The sequence below is a fragment of the Astatotilapia calliptera genome, chromosome 7 (genome assembly GCF_964374335.1).
Source record: "Astatotilapia calliptera chromosome 7, fAstCal68.1, whole genome shotgun sequence".
Taxonomy (NCBI): Eukaryota; Metazoa; Chordata; class Actinopteri; order Cichliformes; family Cichlidae; genus Astatotilapia; species Astatotilapia calliptera.
Genome location: NC_137428.1, coordinates 20,017,160 through 20,038,668, shown reverse-complemented (window position 1 = coordinate 20,038,668; position 21,509 = coordinate 20,017,160). Strand labels below are relative to the sequence as shown.

General features: G+C 39.8%; 1 protein-coding gene across 1 annotated transcript in view; it reads left to right on the top strand.

The window, feature by feature from the left end:
• itga1 (integrin, alpha 1) overlaps nt 1-21,509 on the top strand; it is a 60,279-nt gene that overhangs the window by 16,217 nt on the left and 22,553 nt on the right. Inside the window, exons 2-3 of the mRNA XM_026173499.2 lie at nt 9,962-10,082; nt 18,124-18,233. Coding sequence (XP_026029284.2) covers nt 9,962-10,082; nt 18,124-18,233 — 231 coding nt within the window. The remainder of the gene's footprint in view (nt 1-9,961; nt 10,083-18,123; nt 18,234-21,509) is intronic.

Here is a 21,509-nt window from a genome sequence, read left to right as displayed (position 1 = left end):
TTCCAGTGCACATAGTGGATCAGCTGACAAAATAGTTTTGATATTGCTGAACCCAGCAGCGGGAGACTTTTGTGAACAATGACACAGACATCCATGGTCACTTCCTACTTGGGTCTTTTCCGTCACCACTTCCTTTCGCTCCCCCAAACAAAGCAATAGCTAGTTCATCACAAATAAGCGACTTGTAACCTTTTTTTGAGCCTGTAAGCCAAGGGTGGGCAATTCATTTTCTCAAATGGGTCGTGCCAATAACCTTAACTCAATTCTGCACAATATTAATTTTGTCACTTTATAAACTGCTGCTAATTGGAGTAGATGTTACAATTAGGCTACGGCAATGTCCAGCAGGCATAATAAAAAAAAAATCTCCTGTGTCTCGGGTTTGAAAAGTGTCTGATTCAATCTCTGAGGTGAAAATGCGAAGGAGAGTAGAAATGTGATGTGATCGTCTTTGAGAGTATTTGTATCTGGATTTGTAATCTTCATCATCATTGTTCATGTGAAGATGGATCCAAAGAGGACCATCAAGTTAACTGTTGGCATGTGAATAATAATGTTGGCTTGAAAAGCTCCAAATTTCTCATAAAAGCCTTCATCATGTAGCAAATAGGCCCTTGCCTTGCAGTTTAGTTCATTCATTAGTGCAGTTACATCCCCAGCAAATACAAGACCTGCCTTCTGTTCTGCATCTGAGAGCTCTCCTCAAAATTCTCAAATTTCTGTTCTCAGGTCCTTTACTCTTTGTAACACTTTGCCCAGGCTGAGCCACCTGACAGCTGTGTGGTAGCCTATGTCAAAAGTGAAAACAGTATCAGCCAATGTATCAGAATATCAGATTTTTAAATTGCCAAATATCTGTATTGGTCTTAAAAATCCTAAATCTGTTGGGCTTTATATAGGGGAGCGATTAACACCAAAATTGCAAACAGTCTCAATGAAATTAATCAACTTAAAGAAATTAGTTGCACAGTTACTGCTGGTGAAGCAAAGTGGTTTGGTCCAAGGTTAAACTATTCTCGACTTTGAGATGAGCAATTGAAGGGACTTCCAGTGAGAGGGAAGGATGTTAGCTCACATATGACAGGGTGGTAAATATGACATTGGGTTAATTTGCCAACCACAGCTTGGAAGGTCTGCGAGCGACTCATTCTTCATCTACGTGAGTAAGTGGCGAGTGAACTGGTTGGTGTGTCAATGCCCTTCATAACTAAGCTAAGCTAACTGCCTCCTTGATCTAATAATTTCAGCCACTTGCTCTAAAAACATAAAAACATATTCCCCAAGAGAACTTGTTTTCTGAAAATGTAGCTAGCTTGATAAAACAGCAAGCTTGAAACTACCACTGAATAGATTCATACTTTTTTCACCTATAAATGAACTGCATCAGCCTACTGAAATAGCAAGGAGAGAGCTAAGGGCACTTGATATTCCTGTACTACTGATAAAAAATTAAACATCATAAGTGGCTAATGGAGGTCATTGTGTTGGTTTGAGGGTAAGTGGAACTTTAGGATCAATTAATTATTTAAAACACACTAATTATAGTACAAACAAAGAGCACTGAAGTATTATAATTACATATGTACGTTGTTTAAAATACCATGCATGCTATTTAAAATGTGTAGTTATTATTATGAATTAATCAGTGCATAAACCCAAAGCACTTTTAAGGTAATTGGTTCCTGCTTTACTAGCATAAGTGACGCTCCCTTTTAGTTTTTTCAGTTTCATTTGTTTTTACTGAGTTTGCCAAATAAATCTGCTGTGATGTTGTAACAGTGGGTGATATGCAGTTTACCCCCAAGCTCAGGGGGGTTTATTATTTTCTCTCACCGTTTCCTTCATAACATGCATGATTGTTTTTGCATGTCTCTTATTGATTCTGGGGAGAGGTTGTTCTTTGACCTATGGGTGTGTGTATTTTTAGTTTGATGTAGCCAAGGAGCACTCTCCGTCCAGATGCTCCCTATATGGGAAAACTGTTGTGATCAGCAGATTTTGCAGACATTGTATGCTTATGTGGTCGGAGGGCAGGGGATATGGTTAGAAGAGTGTCAACCACCCCTGCATTACTGAGAGAGAAATTTGGGGAGGGGATGAAAGTTTTGACAAGTGTCAGGGGGGATGATGTCCTGTGTGGGTCTCAGCTTGTAAGCCTGGATGTTTTCCGCACCGGTGGAAAAAAACGAGCTCCTGGGAGTACATCTGGAAGTCTCACAAAGTGGAAGCTGACACCGTTGAGCCGACAGGTTCAGTCAGTGTATTAAGGGGTGTAAACAGAGAGATGCTTAGATGGGAAATGGGAGGGGCAGACAGAGATAAATGGATTGAAGAAACAGTAGAGGAATGGATGATGTTTTTGAGGGGCAAAACACAGCAGAATGAATGAATTGAGGGAGAAGAGGAAGCAGATTAAATAGCAGCCAGGGTCGAGGGAGGGGATTTAGCCACGAGTGACTCAAGGAATGACATATGGTTTGTCACTTTGATCCAGACTGGAATATTTCACCAAATACTGGTTGAATTGTCATAATATTGTAGAGAGAAGATGAATCTCTGTGACTTCACTGATGTCAGGACTGCCACTTCTTCCACCACTAGGGTTGTCTTTGTGCTTTTAGTGATATGAAGTTTGCCCAATACTTTTATTATAACACTAACAAAGCTAAAGACTTCACTTTGTCCTCAGATTTAATTTAGGTAACAGCGCAAACGTCTGGAGCATATTTCACAAATTTCTAAAATTCCAGCTGTGTATCTTGTGTTACCTTTGGCATATTAGCCTGTCAAAGGAAACACCTTATTTATGCACATTAGGACTGCCAAATATGTCTGCTATTTGTGAGTGGCTGGTATATTTGCAAAGTTTGCTAAATATTTGCAATTTTGAGGATTTGACAAGAAGTATAACTATGTGAAGGTACTGTTAACCTTAAAAGTCCACTATTCTTAGAACCAATTTCATGCAGTGTTGCCAACTAAACAGCAACTAAAGCTAACATTATGCCAGCAACACAATGTTGGGCTCAAGTGTTCTAAAAATCATGCTCTGATAAACCCTTTGGTTACCTTCTCACATTGTATAAAAATTAAATTGCTATCCAACAACGTTAGATCCACTTTGAAGGAAGTTTCACTAACGTCGACTAACAGCAGCTAACAGCGGCACTCGGTATCATTGTAATTGGACAGAAGTGAGCTTCTCTCACTCACTGACCTGTATCGATCTCCTTTCACAAAGTTTTACAGCTCTTCCATAGTAAATAGTAGTGATGGACAGTTGAGGGACTGACAGCCTACACTCACTAAAAATGAATGACAGCCAAAGTTGTTTGTCCTACAGTGGCCACTGTAGTTAGATTCTTCAATCTACTGACATCTAGTGGTGAGATTTTACACACTGCACCTTTAAACATTGCTTCAATGATCCTGACCCAGTCTGTGAACAATAACAGCAATACCTAAAGATATGTACATTTTGGCAGTTTGTTAATACAAAGTTAATGGCAGAAACTTTCTCACAGTGTAATCTACATGCAGCTCAAGGTACCTCATAGAGTTGCATAGATTAGATAAATTTGAGCCATCTTCTTTTGCTTATGCAGTTCAGGGTAACGGTGAGTCTGGAGCCTATCCCAGCTAGTGAGTGCTAACCCCTCCAAACTCAATGTCTCTCTGGATAAGCTTCCTAAATGGTTTGGTTGTCTGCTTATAATTTGTCCATGATCAGCCGTCTTCTGTCTAAACGCATGATTGTTGGTGCACTTGTTTGTTAAGCTTAATAAGCAAACATCTCCAAAGGTGTTGTCACATTTTTACTTTTTTTGGCATAAACCTTGGTAACAAATTGTAGGCTTTCATCACATCTGTAGTATCTGTTCTTCATTTCTTGGGTTGAATTTACTGGAACCGGAACCTGGAATGTCCACTAGTGACCAATCGTCTGCAGCCAGTGAATCACTTGCTGTGAACTTTATCTCCTGCTTAATATATCTGTCAGTGGTGTGGATTTTGTGTTTTTAACTATATTTTTAATTCAGGTAACTGAGCATGTCCAGTATGCTTCCTGAAGGCCAGCCTGTATAAACACAGAGGGCACCTGAGTTGCTGTTGCTCTGTTTACGCACTGCTCACGCTACCTCTTCCCTTTATCCTTCCACAGCTGCTGACATATCTGCAGCGGATTCGTGTGTCTCTTTTAGCTTGTGTTATTTATCCAATCCGCCCCTGCCTACAGATGCAATCACTAAACCTAAAAAAAAAAAAGCGGCCACTTGTGTTCTCTTCTGCTTGTAAAGCCACAAACACGCCTACATCTATAACCTTTATGTCCACTGCAAGCCCACATGCCGCACATTTGCCAAGACTAAAGCAGAGACTGAGCAGGCAGCCAAATGAAAAGATTTTTGTCAAAGTAAGCGGAGCTAAAAGCTGTCAGAAGTTCAGCTCGTGATAACCATTCCTAGAGCGATTAGAGAGGGTAGCGTGGTTACTGCTGGAGTGGCAAAGAAGATGAATTCAGAGAAAAAATGGATGGGGGAAAAATGGGAAAAATGTGCAGTAAAGAAGAAAAATGGACAAAGATAAAAGAACAAAGGAGGAAATCTGGAAATATTTCAGTTTTATAACTTCTTCATGGCTCTAGGCTGCCCACAGACATGCCAGAATTATTTGAAGCTTTTCTCTTGCCAGTGTTGTCTCTTGTTAAATGCCAGCATGTGGTTTTAGAAAAGGTCTGAGTCCCACCCAAAGCCCCTTTTGACATTATTCCTTTGAAGGGTCAACGCCATAAATGATAAATGCACCAGTTCAGTCTTCAGTTCAGCACGACATGAACTTTTTTCTAGTTTCTGCAGATGTTTGCTTGCTTTCTTTTTAGAAGATTTGTTTTGACTGTCTGTCTTGGATCAATTTAACAACTGATTTCTCACTGCATCTAATTAAGGTCAAATGTCAGGCCCACTTCATGATTTTGTTTCCCAGAGCTGGTGATTTGCATTAAGCTTTAAAGCTCTTTATAGATGGTTAGATATGTTACAGATGAGCAGGTGCCAATGGGATGCAGATTTTTAACCATAGCTGAGCCAAGCTTTGAAGCCTACAGGTGCTAAGTTGAGTGATGTCTCACAGGTCAGCGGGTGCTGCTTTCTGCACTCGCTGTATCAGCAGCAAAGTCTTTTGGTTTTCCTTTGGTTTTGATAACTGTGGCAGAGAGAGCAGTGGGGTTTTATCTTGTGGCTGACAGACTGCCGGGATCAATCAGGACCACGTGGTCCTTGACTGAAAACAGACCCATTGTAATATCACTTTTGCAGTATTCAAACCAACTTAGATTAGACATTTCTGGTCAGCATGTTTTCCATTTTGATAAATGACATGCAGATTTTTTGGCTTTTTTAGACTTGTTCATTGACGCTGTGGGCCTCTGCTGTTTTTGTAGTGTGGAGAGCCCAACAGTCAGAATGATTATGAACACAAAACAAAGGGAAATTGTCTTAAAGTTAAAACGCACTGTCAGTTTTGTTTATGGAAGGACAGCGTGCTGCTTTAAGCTCAGTACTATTTATCTATAAACAGTAAAAGATGTTTGTAACCACTATCACATCATATATTTGTTTGTACATTAGGCCTGGACCATGTTAAATGACAGAAAATGGACGAAAGGTTGGATGGAAGACCAAAAGTAGCTAGTTGGCTAGCTAGCTTAATTAGCAAGGTGCTTCCATTGTTCTCTTGTGATACTTAATGGGATGCTAAATTTAGCCATTGACAAATAGGCTTAAAATGAATGTACTTGCCAGAAAGTAATGCCCAACTGACTGCTCTTTTAAAGGGGTTGAATGTTCAGCAAGATGTAAAAGCAAGCATCCATCACAAGTGGCCACTTTAAATGTTACTGCCTTGAAACTGGTAAGTTGTACAAAAATGCCAAGGAGAAATTAGCTTGTTACCATTTTTTAAGCCAACCTATAAACTATTTAAAAGATGGTTTTGCTTTTTGCTGTCACCATATGGTGGCCTTCAGAAAAGAATACAGGTTAAAGACACATCTGTAGTGGCTTTATTTTTCTTTCCCTTTAAATGTACCAGGAAGCTAAGCCTGTGTTTCCTACCATCTACGCTGTAAAGATGTTCTGCTAGTTGTATATACTGTATATATATGTCAGTTACTGTTGGAGAAAGGCTCAAGCAAAGTTTGTTAAGCTTACTGTTTCTGGCATTTCAACGTTTTTTGAAACCATATCTAATGAGGTAAAGTTGAGTTTGACAGTGACACTGCTTGCTTATTGGCTAGCGACTGACAAGTCATTCAACCCTCGATAATTCCCTTTTCTGGATAATGACCATAACTTACAAAATGAACTTCATGTTTTATTCAGTATGACTTGAAAATAGCAACTGGTGTCATAAAGTAATCAAGAAAGTGTTTACTGAGGTCAAAAAGCAAGGAAGCCAAGGGCCATTTTCCCATAGACTTATAGACCTACATCCAGAAGTCAGTTTGCAACCTGAGTCACCCATAATCCCATGAAAAGGAAAGAAGAGTCAGTGCACTTCTGCATTGGCTTTACTTTTACAACTCAAACCTACATCTTGCTTAATTCTGTCCTTTTTTGCAGTCAGAACATTTCGTCCTGAAGGGGGTCTAAATGAGTAATTTTTGACACATTTCACTTAAACCACAATGATCAGTTTCATTCTTAAAGAAAAGTCACAGCTTGACCTTAGCAAGTATTTTATTTCCCCTGGGGACCATGAGTGTCTGCACAAAATTTCATGGGAGTCCATTGAGGAGTTGTTGCGATATTTCAGTCAGGATGAACTGATGTGCTATACACACTCATGTGTGACTGAGTACATAATGAACCTTCCAGCAGTGATGGACAAATATACCCATATGGAAAAGATATATATATAAATCTTATAAAGTTTTTATCTGTCTTGTATGAAACTTGTATGAAAAGCATACAAGAGTGAAAACACATATAAGATCCCTTGAAAAATTATACAATGAAACTTGTATGTTTTGTATACTTACTAAAAAAAATATGAAAGTAATGAGAAAGTGGCCACTTTCATGAGTAAATCATATATGTTTTTACTATTTCTTTTCCATATGGGTATATATGCCAGTACCTCAGACACTCATGTGGCCATTTTCATCCACAGAGGGACAAGACTGCTTATTGGTTTTCCAGGGCAGATGTTAGCCCATCTCACAAAAATAGACAGTTATATAACTTCACTGGTTCTGATTTGAAGAGAGTAGAGCCAGGAGACACCCAATACAGTGAAATGAGATTGGTATACACAAAGTATGTGCCTGCCAGTGGACAAATGATGTTCCTAAGTGATTTACAACTCAGGCCGGTTTGACTCTGAACTGTACTTGAGCTCAGTCTGTGATGAATGAAAAGGCCTGGTTGGCCTGAAGCCATCTTAAATCAGCTAAATTAGCTGTGTGTCCGTGTGTGCGTGTGTACCTTTGGATTTGTGGAGATGTGTATAATCAGGTTAATAGGAAAAGGAAATTGAGCTTCTCTGAGAGATGGAAAGGGGGTCACAGAGGAAGTGCAGAAATGACTGAGGGAGAAACAGAGGGGATAATACTTCTCATCTGGGGTTCCTGTATATGACTCAGCAGGCCTCCTTCGTGGTCTCTGGAAATTTAAAAAGTGAAATCTTATATGAAATCTAAATGATCGACATTTAAACGTGACTAGCAGTTTTACAACTGCTCTGTTTACAGAGAGGGATGCTTACATATGCTAATCCCTGCATGTATTGCTCTCTGTGGCTTTCTTGTGTTGTTAATATGCACAGGAGACCACTCCACATTTTCAGCAGTTTGTGATTTTAGTAAGCCAGTAAGCACATTTGAATGTATGGAGCCAAGAGACAACCTCGGCTGAAATATTAAGCCAGTGCTGAAGAAAAACAAAAGTTCCTTGAGTGACCACTAGACGCTGGCTCCCAAAATAAGTCAGCTTCCTAGTGCAGTATATAAAAACTCTTTACAGTCGAATTAAATGGTCTCTTGAAGTGGGCTCTGTAGTTATTTTGACCCAACTGTATGCAGAATTATTTTGTATATATCAGATATTCCAAATTGTCTTTACACTGGTGTGAAAAAGTGTTTGCTCCCTTCCTGATTTCCCATTTTTGTCAGATCATCAAATAAATTTAAATATTAGACAAAGATAACACAAGTAAACACAAAATGTAGTTTCTAAATGAAGGTGGTTATTTTTAAGGGGGAAAAAGGCCAAACCTATATGTGTGAAAAACTTTAGCTTCTGTCTCTCTAAAAAGAACATGGCAGTAGAGTTACATCTGAACAAAGAATAAGACCTCTGGAACAATATCCTTTGGACAGACAAGACCAAAGTGAAGATTTTTGTCCATAATGCACAATGCAAAAACCAAACTCAGCATAGCAGCACAAACCGACTGTGAGGCACGGTGGTGGAGGGGTGATGATTTGTGCTTGTTTTGTGGCCATAGGACGGAAACCTTGCAGTCTTTGAGTCAACCATGATCTTCTCTGAACAGCAAAGTATTCTAGAGTCAACAATGAGGACATCTGTCCGACAGATAATGCTTGACCAAAACTGGGTCATGCCACGGGAAAATGATAACATCCACAGCAGAAGACTTACAGCAGAATGACTGAAAAAGAAAAGAGTGAAGATGTTGCAGTGGTTCAGTCTAAGTCCAGACTTCAACCTGACTGAAATGCCGTGGCGGGACCTTAAGATAGTTGTGCATAAACGAATGCCTGCAAACGTCACTAAACTGAAGCAGCGCTGTAAAGAAGAGTCAAAATTCATCCACAACCACGGAAAGGTCCTGATAAAATCATATAAGCTGCTAAATCACGGGGTGTACTTTCACAGGGCTCTCTTTTAGATGCTACTGTAATCATTTTATGCTTTTAATCAGAAGAATAAATTGTGTAGATTCAGGGATGTTTTGACTGAGTAAGAACATTCATTCATTTTCTGGAGCTCGTGAATGTCTCTTCTAAATATCAAAGCAATCTGTCTGGGATGTTGCTGTGTGGACCACACTGAAATATCTGGTGGATAAACCAACAAACATAATCAATTCTTGGGTGTTGCTAAAAGATGTAAAATTACTTCAGTCTAGACCTTTTAATGTAGTTCTCAGACACATTAGCTACAAAGCATTACCATCAAAGGATAAATAGCTGCTTTATCCTTGGGTGTCTATGTATGCGGTCTGCCTTTGCACATTCTGTTTTTAATCCCACTGTTCTTCTACTCCTCTACACTCCCTCAAAGGTCCGGGAATTGAATAAATTATATTGAAGGAATTTCCTGGCACAGTAGATATAAAGAGTGTCATTGTGGTGCAGGCACAATGAGACATGGATGGATTTATATAGAGGCTCTGTGATATACTCATCTCAGTGACAGACAGACCCAGACTGGGCAGAGTGCAGAGAAGAAGCCATTGTCCTGGAGGTCAGATTGAACCCTGACCAAAATGGCTCACATTGATGTTCGAAATTCCTCTTCCAGAATGACTGTGTGTGTCTGTGTGCGTGTCTGTGGTTCACAAAGTTCGGCCCTCATCTGGGTACATCATTTTCATGCACCCGTAAATAATATTGACATAAATATAATTATTTATATTTGCTGTAACTAAAATACCTAAATGCTAACTTTTATTTATTACATTTACAAAGTATTTTAGTAGATCTCTTTTTTTTTCCATTTCGAAGAGGCATCTTGAGGGTTTCAGAAATATTTACTGAGTGTTTATGGCTTCTGCACTTAGAAATAACTGCATACGCACATCTTTTGTTTCAGTATTTGCCCATCAGTTTATGTAAATCCACTCTGAACAGCAGCACAGCAGACTCAAACAGGAAGTAAAGCGGCGCCACTCTCGAGTCTTATCATGCGTAACCTTTACTGTACTTTTATCTTTGCAGTGCTGCTGACCTGCGTGTTCTCCTTCAACGTGGACCAGAAGAACAGTTTGTCCTTCTCTGGACCGCTGGAAGACATGTTCGGCTACACTGTCCAGCAGTTTGAGAACAGCGAGGGAAAATGGTGAGTGTCATCAGCAGCGCGTTTTTTAGGGGCTAAAGTCATCAGGAGGCCGGATGTATGTGATCCCTGCATCTCACATGTAACACAGTAAGGGGAATTGCTGAAAAGAATATATAAATGGGCCAATAGGTTCGACTATAGGAGCACAGAGGTGTGTTTAAATGAGACACTGAGACAAGAATGTAACTCAAAAGAACCAACCGACTTTAGTGAAATAAACCATAAGGTTGACAAGCACAGGTTAAAGGCACTTTACAATTGTAGAAAAGAAACTTACAAAAAATGAAAGAAAAGTAAAACACATACTAAGACAATGACTTGGCCAAGTGTCCCTTTTGGTTTTCAATGCTCGGGTGCACCCTAGTAACCTGACTCCTTAACTTTTATACAAACAGATTACACAAATCCAATGTACATTCAAATGAAAATCTCACACTCTTTTCACATGTGGAAAATGTTCTACACAACAGCTTATTATTTAAAGTCCCAAATAAGAAATGTCCACTCCTATTTTTTTTCCCAGGGTGTGAAAGAAAATAGGGGTGAGAGAATGTCAGTCAGTGGTCTTATGAATAACCAGCTGTGTTAAAGTGTGAGTGATACACACTGCAAGGTGCAGCAGATCATCAAGTGGAAAAGAAGCGAATCTCAGTCTCTCTAAGTCAGGGGTGGGCAACTCCAGGCCTCGAGGGCCGGTGTCCCTGCAGGTTTTAGATGTGTCCTTGAACCAACACAGCTGATTTAAATGGCTAAATTAGCTCCTCAACATGTCCTGAAGTTCTCCAGAGGCCTGGTAACGAACTAATCATGTGATTCAGGTGTGTTGATCCGAGGTGAGATCTAAAACCCGCAGGACACCGGCCCTCGAGGCCTGGAATTGCCCACCCCTGCTTTAAGTCCAGGTGGGAAGGCTGGGAATTGTTCCTGAGGATCCACCTCAGGAACAATTCAGCACACACACACAAAAAAAGCACACACACACGCCGAAGACAATGGTATGGTGTCTCTCGGTCAGAAAATGCGGGGCTCTAAATAACGTAACAGGACATGTTTTTTTTTCTCTTTAATGACAGTAATACGACGTGAAAGAAAATAAACATTTGTCGCGCTTCAAGTGTTACCTTACTTCTGGAAGCAGATTGAGATGAACTTTCAGGCAGTTGATAACAACCAGAGCTAACAAAGGCTAACAGTTTAGCTCCACGCGGTACTGTATAAAGTCGCCAGAAAACTGCAGCATTCGCCTGTTTACTCACTTTGGCTACTTTTAACATGAAAGGTAGCTGATAACCAGCAAACTTATGTGCAGCACAGTTGGTTACAAACTTTTATCTAATACTCTTTCTAACTCAAAAACCTCAGTCTCTCTTTTCTCCTGCTAGCACGCAACTACCTCCACACATAGCACCGAACACAGTGTAGGTGGGTGAGACATACAGCGGCAGGCTGCTTTCCCATTGGTCAAAGCATACTGGGACCTGTGCATTTCGATTGGTTGGGCAGGCTGTCCATCTCTCCTCATATTTATCACTCATTAAAGTGGTACCCTCATTTTATGTGGGTTACACACAGATGCTCGCTGAAAGACAAGACCGTTCCAGCGCGAACCTTGTTGTAAAAATAAAGATGACTTCATGTGTTAATATTTTACCTAAAAGTCACACGAGGCGTCTTATCTGGAACATTTTTGCAACACTTTACATGTGGTACAGGTCTGCAGCAGCATAAGGTTAAATAAACAGAAAGAAAAAGCTCATCTCATGCAGTAACTTCACACCACACTTAGTGTCATTGTATGAATACATTCAGTAAATTGCATCCATTCCTGCTTATCTAGTTGCCATATCTTGTCCCACGTCTTTTGTCGTAAAGAGAATTTTCCCACATCAAATTGATAGCTTTGGTGGTGAGATGACTGTTTTCATACCGTTTTGGTTTATCACAAATTCCCTTATTAGAGTGTTGGACTAATTAACCAACAGTCTTATGGATCACTGTGTCTAAGAGGTTGCATATCTAAATGCAATACTCAGAAGACAAAAGTCGAACATACGGTGTGTATTTAATGCTAATTAAATTAAAATAGCAAAGTTCTCAGAACAGCCAGGGAATACAAGTATCCAAGAAACACTAGGATTACTTATTCAGACAGCACATGGAAATCAGAGCTACATGGCACACAGATATGGTCATGGACAACACGACAAATGACAAAGAAGGACTGAGAAAGTACATACACAAGAGGTAATGAGGATAGAGGAAATGAAGACAATCAGGGAACCAGTGAGGGCCCAGGACAGGAAGAAAAGCTGCGCAAGACATGAAGGGAAACTGAATGTTTCAAATTAAAGACAGGAAGTAAGTAAAGAAAAGAGACAAGAAGACAGACTGAACGTGAGACATTGAGACAGAGATGAAGAAACATTGAAAGATAAAGACAAACAGACGAGACAGAAGGAGGGCCAGAACAGAAACACAAAGGGAGACTCACTAAATACATCACTAAAGTGAACAGAAACTGAAGGCACAAACAAGGCTAGAAAGTAAACCATAAAGAACTTATACAAAGCATCAGAAAATTAACAAGATGTATTAAAAACAACCTTGTGAATAGAAAACAAAACATTAACACGACAGAAACCTAATCCAAAGAACCTAAAATTCAAAACTAGAATGAATCCTCAACTCAAAGACTCAAAACCTTGGATCAAAGACCCATGGACCATGACAAACTGGGTGGGAGAAGCAGACCAGTTGGTCGGCTCCCTTTCACCAATTTTACAGCCATCATTTTACCAGGAAAATGTGTCTTCTGTCCTTCAAGGTCTTATTCAAAATCAGCAATACTACACTTTAGGAATTTGATTAATTTGCATAAGAGGAGTGACATCTAAATATCCAGCTGACCTCTCTTCTAATTTGATCAATTTCTCAGACAGACAGTTTACCTGCAGATTTCCAAACAGATTAATCATATTTAAATTATCCTTTTTAAATTATCTTTTTCCTGGAACCACGTTCCAGGATTTTTCCTTCACCATTTATGAGGTTTCAAGAAGAAGATAAACGACAGATATGAATGTTTGAAAAAGTTATAGATGAAAAGATTAGATGAAAACTACTCAAAGGATAAATTCAATTGGTTTATTGTTTTATAAATAAGTTGAAAAAGAAAAAGTTAAACAAGTAAATAATGAAACAAGGTAAAATGAAGTAAGAACAAAACGTTAACAAGTAAATAATGAAACAAGGTAAAATGAAGTAAGAACAAAACGTTAACAAGTAAATAATGAAACAAGGTAAAATGAAGTAAGAACAAAACGTTAACAAGTAAATAATGAAACAAGGTAGAGGAGAGAAAACCCCAACAATCCCCTCTGAGCACGCACTAGGCGACAGTGGGGAGGAAAAACTGCCTTTAAACGGGCAGAAACCTCCGGCAGAACCAGGCTCAGGAGGGGGCAGTCAACTGCCGGGACTGGTTGGGGAGGTGAACAGAGGTGGAGCAAGACGAGGCTACACCAGGTGAGGAAGCAGTAGAGTCTCTCGTCCAGGGCCAGCGGAAGCGTTTGTTCTTCTTTTTCATGCAGTTTTCTACAAGAGCTTTTTTTTCCAGGATGAGGGTTCTCAACTCATCGATGGTTTCTACGTTTTGTTTCTCAAGCTTCTTGCATGTTTTCTCCACCTCTTCCAGTGTTGCTCGTTTTTCTTCAAGCTTTTCCTTGAGCTCTTTGGATGTTTCCTCCTGCATTATCTTGTCCTTGTGCATGTCTGCGTTTCTCTGTTGTACTTCTTTGTACATGTCTTGTAGCTCCTCATTTCTTCTGTGGATATCTTGGAGCGTACGCTGCAGGTCGTCATGTATGTTGTCTTGTTCTTGCTTTTGCGCCTGCATTTCAGTGTGTTTGCGCTTCAAGTTGTTGTATTCCAACAATATCCCCTTAGTGAGCTCGGAGTTGTTTCTCGCCATTTGATCCATCCTTTTCTGCATGTGTGAGCATTGTTTGTCCAGTTTTTCTTTTTCCCTTTCTAGTTGACTTGTTTTGTCCTTCAGTTCACTACAAAACTGTTGCAGTTTTAGGTTTTTACCCTCAAAGTCTTCGACAATACACTTCTCTTCTTTCAATCTTTCTTTCTCTTGAAGAAGGTCTTTATTTTGGCGCAGTGTATCATCCAACTTTACTTTCAGCATTGTGTATTTTTCCTCCGTGACTTTGAGTTTGTGCTCCATGTCTCTTTGCTTTTTCTCCTGTTCTTCCTTCTGTTGGAGGATTTCTTTATTTTTTTTCACAGCTTCATCGAAGTTTTTTTGGAGCAGCCGATTCCTTTGGTCCATATATTGGAGATCCCATTCTGTCTTCTCAACAGTAGCTTTGCTGTCTTTAAGCTGGTTGGACATCTCCTTTAGTTCCACGCTCTTTTGCTTGTTTTCCTTAATTAGGAAGACAATCTGGTCTCGGGCTTGTCCAAACTTGATTCCCCAGCCCTCATTAATAATTGTTATGTCGGGCTGGCGTTGTTGTCTTTCTTCAAGGGTCTTATTTTGCGCTTCCATCTGTCTACACTTCTCCTCCAGTTGAAGTTTCTCGTCTTCAATCTGTTGAATTTTATTCTGGAGGTGGTAGTTTTCCTTCCTACTGTCATGTAATGCCCTTTGGACGGCTAAGAGGTCATTTGGCCGGCCACGACAGGAAGGAGAAGCGGCGTAATCTTTTTGCCTTGGTTGGTGTCTTGTAGGATACATGTTGAAAGTTGTACACGACAACTCTGAAAAGGTTTCCAAAAGTTTCTGTGGTGAACGTGTGAAAGCTGCAAACACAAATGCTGCGAAGACACGAACTACAAATTGCTGTTTCTCACCCCTATTTAAGGTCAAACTTCAAAGGATCAAAGTGTAGTGACATCACAACTCCGTGAGCCAATGAGATTGTCATGTGACCTTTTGGAATGGGGATATTTTTTTTTAAACCGTTTTCAAATTTAACTTAATATTTGACTATTTCTTAACTGACCTGTTTAGCTGATTAAGAAATGAATTGCCACGAGCATCCCTAATGTTATATAACAGACAAGTAATAGAGGTATAATACATTTTTTAAATGTGTCTTTTTTTCCCAATAAATATTTTTGTTTAAGAGAATTCTGGCCAAAAATGTGCACACGTATCAAGACAAGTGTTCATTCGGTTAAGTTCTACTCCAGAAAATAATAAAAAAAGGAAAAAAACACTGATTCGCTTGTAAAATTAAGCTGGGGCGAGCACACCAGCTGCGGCTGTAATGAAGGTCCTTGTTTTTACTACTAGCTGTTAACCTTAAACTGCCCGCCAGAGTATTCACATACCCAGCCTGTTAATACAATGAAACCAAGCATCCGTGGCTTCTTGCTAAAATAAACATGGAAACATGTTTTTAAAATCTTTTATCTCTTCTGCTTTCTGCAAACTCCTTTAGTTACTCTAAAGTCAGACCTGTTGCACTATAATCGCTGATCCTTTCCTGCATGGCTATACCTGATGGCGCTTTGTACTAGTTAACTTATCGAGATCATATGAGATCACTTGTAGTAATTCACTTACTGCTAATCAGTGGAGCCATTTGCAACTGAAACTCCTCAGTGCAGTCAAACATGTGTGCTACATATCATCCAAAAAGCTTGATTTTGTTCTGTTTCACACTAGTGATGAGGGCAAAGCACGCTGCGAGCGGAGGGAGGACATGACCGAGGCTGAATGATTTACAGAGGTTTAGTGGGGAAAAATTAGAGACGACCTGTAGCTCTCAGTGTTACGCTTGGGAAAATATTTTAATGAGAAAATATAGCAATCACATGGTGATGTAACACGCAGGTTGCTGTAAGTGGGAGGTGACTGATTAGTTACAGATGCCTTAACCGTCAGCGAGGGTGGGGAGAGAAAAGCTGTTACATGTGGCACAGGCGGTTCAGCTTTTCGCTGGAGCCTCTTGTAACCTTGGCTAACCCCAAGATTTGTCTGCTCTCCACAACATTGCTGGGAAAGGTTTCAGAAAAGTGCAATGTTTTCATTTTTTAAATCATGTGAAAATGATTTGTTATTATTGTAGAAATTCAACATTTAAAGAGTTTTAAGGTTTAAGAACTTGTAACCTATTTTTTGCTGAAAAATATCCATATATTATTCATCCAATGATGAATTATGGTTTGTGGGGGCAGAAGGTAACAGAGGTGCCCGGATATTCCTCTCCCTAGCGATGTCCTCCAGCTTATCTGGGGGCGCTCCCAGCTGAGAGACATAATTTTCCTCGCTTGCTCTGTGTTTTCCAGCAGTCTCCTCCTGATGGGACACGTCCCAAACATCTCACCTACAAGATTTCCAGGTGCCAGCCTAATTAGATGTCAAAACTGCCACAGCTTTCTCATTTTGTTGTGGAGGTTTAGCAGCTCTTTGAGCTTGTTGCTCTATCTCCAAAGCAGATCCCAGACATGCTTTGGAGGAAGCTCATTTCCTGCCACTTGCATCCCTGACCTTTTTCTTTCGGGAAAAACTAGTTAGTGAAAAAGAGTAATTATCAAATAAACCAGGATTCAGAGTTGTAAGCCGAGCTAGCAGCTTCATTTTCAGTTGTTTAATTCTATATTCAGCATCTTAACATATTCACATTTACTGTGCAACCTGTTACCATAGTGCCATTTTTACCCTTTTATCATACTGACAACAAACCAATGAGAATTTTAATAACAGGTGTTTTTTTTTCCTTGTCACAAAAACATAGCTGTTGAGCTGTTTTTGAAGTAGATGCAAATCCCAACAAACAAATAGTATGATAGGATCAATCTTTGTTCATTCAATCTGAAAACGACCCATTTCATTGCCGTTCAGCTAAACAGTGGAATCTGGACACCGTTTCAATTTTCCCTCTCGCAGCTGCTTATTTTCACTTTTCTACTTTGGTTACGTCAGCCAAAATGACTCGGTTACTGTGGGGGAAAAAGACCATGGTTTGACTTCAAATACACCCTGTTGGAGAAAGTTCTGAGTCATCTAGAGTTGATGACACCAGCACACATTTTACATACAGTTATTCACACGGCTGTGCCTTTAAAACTTAACTTTATGTAATAACAACAGCCTGTACAAGCCTGGTTTTCATGTTAAGAACAGTTTTGAAAATCCATTGGATCGGGAAAGTTATTCATCCTGTGTGCAGCATGAATATTTGGACAAAGTTGCATACCAGTGCTTTGAACCGCTGTTGAAATATTTAAGTGGTTGTCAATCATTCCCTTGTTAAAGCTGCTCTTTTTTTGCAGTGACACGAGCAGGAAGAACACTTAACTTATCATTAATGAAGTAATTATGAAGTGTTTATTTTTTCATTTCTGAGTGAAAAGAGTGCTCGTTCAATGCTGTAAATAATTACAATGTTTCTCACAGGCAGCTGGCAGCAGAAAGTGTGTCGGGTGTGTTGTTGTTCCTCTCTGCGTCTTGCTTCAAATGACACAGGGTCCATTAGAGTCAGGAATGTTAATAAGCTTGAGCGTTTAGAGGAAGGCAGATGACCAAACTTTTTTTTAGCATCAATGCACTGATGGAGAGACACAGTGTAATAAAACCCACACAAGACACATATTGAACTTGTCCAGCACATTAAACGTAACACTGAAGTGCTATAAAAGCAGCTGGGAGTTATCTTCCATTACTATGTGGTGTTGGTGAGAGCTAAATGAGATTAACTGTTGTTTTTTATTTCCAGCTATTTCTTTGTTATTGTGTCAGAGTGATTATATAATAAAACTGCAGCCACAAACTCGCAAGCCAATCACAATAAACTATAACATCTTTACTAGGCAGTGTGAACCATGGTTTACGTTCAATTGCTATACAAGTATAATTAAACCATGTCTAAATAGCTGTGGACCTCAGAAGTGGATCTCAGAGTCACTGCTTCTAATCGCTGCAATAACATCTGAATTGCGGTTGTTATCACAATTGTAAAGCAAGTAGTGTGGATGTTGGATGGCTTTCCATGTAACCATTCCCATCTCGTCCTTATTTTTTCAGGGTTCTGATTGGATCTCCGCTGTCAGGACAGCCGAGTAAAAGAACCGGAGACGTCTACAAATGTCCCGTGGGGAGAGATAACAACAACTGCATCAAACTGGAGCTGCCCAGTAAGAAAACGATTTGTGTGCACATGTGTACAGTTTTATCTGATCTGGCTGAAGGGGGCTATGAGTTCATGCAATGCCAAGACAACCACCTGTCCCTCTGTCCAGCTACAGTTCACAAGAAATGCAGCTCCTCCTGCAGTATTGGCCAGATTTTAATCAAACTTACACACAGTGATCACTCAGTGGTCAGTGTCACATTTGTTGTTTTATGGGCACTTTTCCCTTTTCACAGCGATGACCTTCATGTGCACTACTTATAATTGTACCAAATTCTTGCTCCTAATGTACTGAAAAATAACAAATTCAAACTGTTTAGTGAAGTTAATAACAAAAGATTCTCATTGTTGATACATTTTGCGTGCACAAAATTAAAAATCACCTTGTTAGACATGCAAAAGGCCACTTATTTCCTGATAGATTATGACAATCATGTGATCATATTACTGATTATTATCATGGAGTAAGAAGTTCTGTTGATTGACTCCCAAATAGCACATTTGAGAGCATATTTGTGGCCTACCTTCCACCATTATCATCAGTAATACGCTCAGTGCTATGACATACTGATCACAGGTTTACAACTGATCATGTAGTCGTAATGCTTCTGAACTCAGACGGTGTACAAGACTAATTTGTCATGCATGTGATGAAGTAGAAAACAATGTTTTGCAAGGACGGCCTTACATTTTGGCTGTTATGTTTTACCTTCTCTCCTGTTGTGTTAATACTTTCCTATTCACGCAGAGGAATGCACAGCATCCTTCCTCCAACACTATCGGATAAATGAAGGCTAAAGGATAAAAAAACCAATGCTGACACCTTTTCCTAACAGATCAAAATTGCCAACGCTCTGCTGACTCTGTAACTGCACCGTTCCAAACCTCCTCTGCCATTAACTTCAGCATAAAATTAAGATGTGCTTATGCCATGACCATAGTGAAATCCTGGCAAGAAAGTAAAGCACTCACAGTTATTCCTGCGTCCAACACACGCAATCTGATATCATTGTTACCACAACCTTACATTTTAATGTTGCCCCAGGAGCGTCACTGCTTCAGGACCTTTTACCATGATTAATTATACTGATATGATTAATGCTGTGAAAAAGTTAAACAGTTATTCTTGGATTTGAGAAGGTGTCTAAGCCTGACCTCAAAGAAGTAAAAACTCAATCAATTAACTCTAAAGTAATAAGTAAACATGGATATCTAATTAGTGATCACAGTCTCCTGTGTGAAAGCTGTGTGTTTGACCCAACCACCCACCACACACTTTGTCACTCGATAAAAGGAAGCAATAATAACACGGGGATCAATCATTCAGTTGCTGCATATTATATCTGTTGTCATTGTAACAGATAATCCATGTTATTCGCTTCATCTTTCAGTGGCCGATTGGTTTATATATGTGCATGAACATGTGCATGAGGGGGATTTTAATTGCCGGTGTGCATGGGAGAAGCTCTCAATTAACTGTCTGCACAAATACTCTAAATCCAAGTGCTTCAGGGCGTGTGCGTCTGATGTGTGTGTAAGTTAACTTTTATATCTGACTGGGTCTTCTGGGGAGGAAGCTGGAACCATCGGAACAGGAAGACAGCAAATAAACAAGGTTTTAATGTTTCAGCCTTCCAATTTATCTAAATTAAACAGATAAACACAACTTAGCTGCCGGTCAGTAGTCTGCAAAGCCTCTATTAGTGCCTGCCTGTGTGTGTACGCAATAACCGAGAGCTTGTGTGTGCAGCAGATCTGCAACTTTTAGAGACTGATACGTCACCGCTTTAGCACAGTTGCCTTGGACACCTTAAAATTTCTAAGTAAGCACGGTAACAGCTTGGCTGCTGTTGGTAAATTATTGGTTTTAAGTGCTGATCAGTTGGAATTCCCTTCTCTGAAGTGGAGAGTGCTGTAGTTGCTTTATCTTGGGGGATTTAGAAAAAAAAGCTTGAATCTCACAGACCGAAGTTTTGTCTGGAAAGCATCCAATGGGAATCTGGAGCCAGACAAGTCAGCAACAAACTAGGAGAAGTTTAAATGATGACAACAGTGCTGGTTTATTTTACTTTTTTAAAAGAAACTAGACACGATAAGCAAATGCATGACCTGTTTGTTTCTTTAGGATCAGTTGATGGATATATAAAGTATTCTTGGATATTTCTATAACAGTAGAAAAACCTTGCGCAGTTCAGCAGGATGTGTTCATGTAAATGTTTTAAATAAGTAAAGGGCTTGTCAGTCATCTGTCACTCTTCATCATTTCAGTCTATGCCCACTGACGACTCCTCACAATCTCTCATCGCCACATCTGCCTCCATAATGGATTTACATTTTCCCAGCACAGACGAGCGAAGCCAAACCATAATGAGCAAAGTTAGTGGCTGTTGTGTTGTAATTTTTAATGACTCTTCAGTCTGACCAGTAAAACTGGGAGGCGGTTATGCCATGGCCATTATGAAATACTGATGAGGAAGAACAGTACCCACAATTTTGGAGGGGTTGGTTACTAAACACCTTGGCTGTATTTTTGCATTCTGTTTAGAAAATTGAAACTAAATGACAAACATGATGCGTCAGTTGTATAATTGTAAAGTCAGTCTGCCTTCTCTCACATATACTCATCCAAAAACAAAACATAAGTTTGGGTTTTCAAATAGATTTTGTCTTATTAGATATCTATCTATCTATCTATCTATCTATCTATCTATCTATCTATCTATCTATCTATCTATCTATCTATCTATCTATCTATCTATCTATCTATCTATCTATCTATCTATCTATCTATCTATCTATCTATCTATCTATCTATCTATCTACATATTTTATATATATGCACGCAGAAGACATTTGAAATGATACAAGCAGTCACCCATCTGAGAACGGATAATACAAGTGTCCGGATCTGTTGTTGAGGAATTGCTCTCCCTTCCTGCAGCTGTGCAGTGGTCAGTGGCTGTGGCTGTCTCTGATGAACACGTTGACTCAGCATGTGCCAGGTTTGTTCAATAGGAGACATATCAGGACTAAATGCTGGCTAAGGAAGTGTCCGGATGTGCTTCTTATCCAGAAAGGCCTGCGCTGCTCTAGCAGTGTGGGGGTGGGCATTGTCGCATTGTCGCCCTGAAACAGCCGCAGGGTGGAGTACTGCTGCATGAGTGCCACAAATACAGGTTGGAGCACCTCATCTTGGTACGTCTGTCACCAGGATTTCCACTGAAAACAATCTGATCAGAAGTGGCCATGCAGGGCTGCGGCAGCAGACACACTTCAATTG